This window comes from Sylvia atricapilla, chromosome 3, assembly GCF_009819655.1.
Source record: "Sylvia atricapilla isolate bSylAtr1 chromosome 3, bSylAtr1.pri, whole genome shotgun sequence".
Classification (NCBI taxonomy): domain Eukaryota; kingdom Metazoa; phylum Chordata; class Aves; order Passeriformes; family Sylviidae; genus Sylvia; species Sylvia atricapilla.
In genome coordinates this window covers 55,415,557-55,417,169 of record NC_089142.1, presented here as the reverse complement: position 1 = coordinate 55,417,169, position 1,613 = coordinate 55,415,557, and the positions used below count along the sequence as shown (strand labels likewise).

General features: G+C 39.1%; 1 protein-coding gene across 1 annotated transcript; it reads left to right on the top strand.

Annotated features, from left to right (window-relative positions):
* The first annotated feature begins 242 nt into the window (after nt 1-242).
* Nucleotides 243-1,613, top strand: TAAR1 (trace amine associated receptor 1). The gene has a single exon (XM_066314342.1). It carries the CDS (start codon nt 303-305, stop codon nt 1,302-1,304), a length of 1,002 nt encoding a protein of 333 aa, XP_066170439.1. The 5' UTR covers nt 243-302; the 3' UTR covers nt 1,305-1,613.

Below are 1,613 nucleotides of genomic sequence, written 5' to 3'. Positions count from 1 at the left end.
GGTGTGAGGACACCTCATTATGCAGTTTATCTCATCAAAGGAGACTTCCATTTCCAGGGAAGTCAGATGATAAAAGTGTCATCCTGCTAAATGTAATTACAAAATACTTTCATCCTTCATAAACAACGAAATGTAAATTTCTTACACATCCAAACAAATCAAGGTGTTTACAATGCCCTTTTATTTTCCTCTCTGCAGTTCTTCCCACCTAGAAAATTGAAAATCAGTCGTAAACGTACCTCAGAATTAAGAAAAGCAGTACCTGTGCTGTGTACCTGCGTGGATTTGAGACCCCAGTAAGGATGCAATTGTGCTGTGAATCTGTAAATGGCTCTTGCATAAGGAGCAGCTGGTCAAACAGTACCCGTATTTCCATGTACATCTTCATGGTTTGCATTATTCTGGCCACAGTGATTGGAAATCTGACAGTTATCATCTCAATATCACATTTCAAGCAGCTCCGCACGCCTACAAATTTCCTGATACTTTCAATGGCTACTGTAGACTTCCTGCTGGGATTCTTGGTCATGCCTTGCAGTATGGTGCGCTCTGTTGAGCACTGCTGGTATTTTGGGGAGTCCTTCTGCAAGATCCACTCAAGCATGGACATTATGCTGAGCACAGCTTCTATCTTCCATCTTTCCTTCATATCCATTGACCGTTACTATGCTGTGTGTGACCCTCTAAGATACAAATCAAAGATAAATACTTTTGTCATTGTGGTCATGGTATGCACAAGCTGGATGGTCCCTGCTGCTTTTGCTTTTGGGATGATCTTTCTAGACCTAAACTTGAGAGGGGCAGAAAAGGTTTATATTCATGTCCACTGTGCAGGAGGATGCTTTCTCATTTTTAGTGAAACTTCAGGTATTGTGGCCTCCGTAGTGTCTTTTTACATCCCTGGGTTTGTTATGCTGTACATCTATAGGAAAATATACTCTGTAGCCAAGAAGCAGGCAAGGTCCATTGATGCAATCAGCAAAAAAAAGATGCAATTTGAAATGAAGCATCACATTTCATTCTGCAGAGAAAGGAAAGCTGCCAAGACCTTAGGCATAATAATGGGAGTGTTTCTCATCTGCTGGACTCCATTCTTCTTCTTTACAGCTACCAATCCATTTATGAATTATGTGATACCTCCTGTTCTCATTGATGCTTTGGTTTGGTTTGGCTATTTAAATTCTACGCTTAACCCAATTGTTTATGCATTTTTTTACATGTGGTTTCGCAGGGCACTGAAGGTTATTCTTTTTGGAAAAGTTTTTCAACAGGACTCTTCCAGGACTCATTTGTTTTCAGACTAACGTTCTTTAAATGATTGGATTCATAGCTTTGAACTTTTCCCTGGAGGCTGAACTCACAGATGTAAGAGCTGTGAAGGAAGGAAACACCTATTTTTTTGCTTACTTACCAAATGTAGTTCAAGCAGATAAGGAACCATTGTGCTTTACCTTTTTGTATTCTTTCGTTCCAGACTGGGTTTTGTATGTGGTGTTTTGATTATATCTATTTATTTGCAATGCATGGAAGAGCAAGACTTCCATTTTATAAACATAGTTTATATCCCTGATCTTCATAATTTTAAAATATTCTGACACAACAGATTAATTTCC

Coding starts and splice junctions, on each gene's coding strand:
- TAAR1 (XM_066314342.1), top strand. CDS start 303: ATGCAATTGTGCTGTGAATCTGTAAATGGCTCTTGCATAAGGAGCAGC.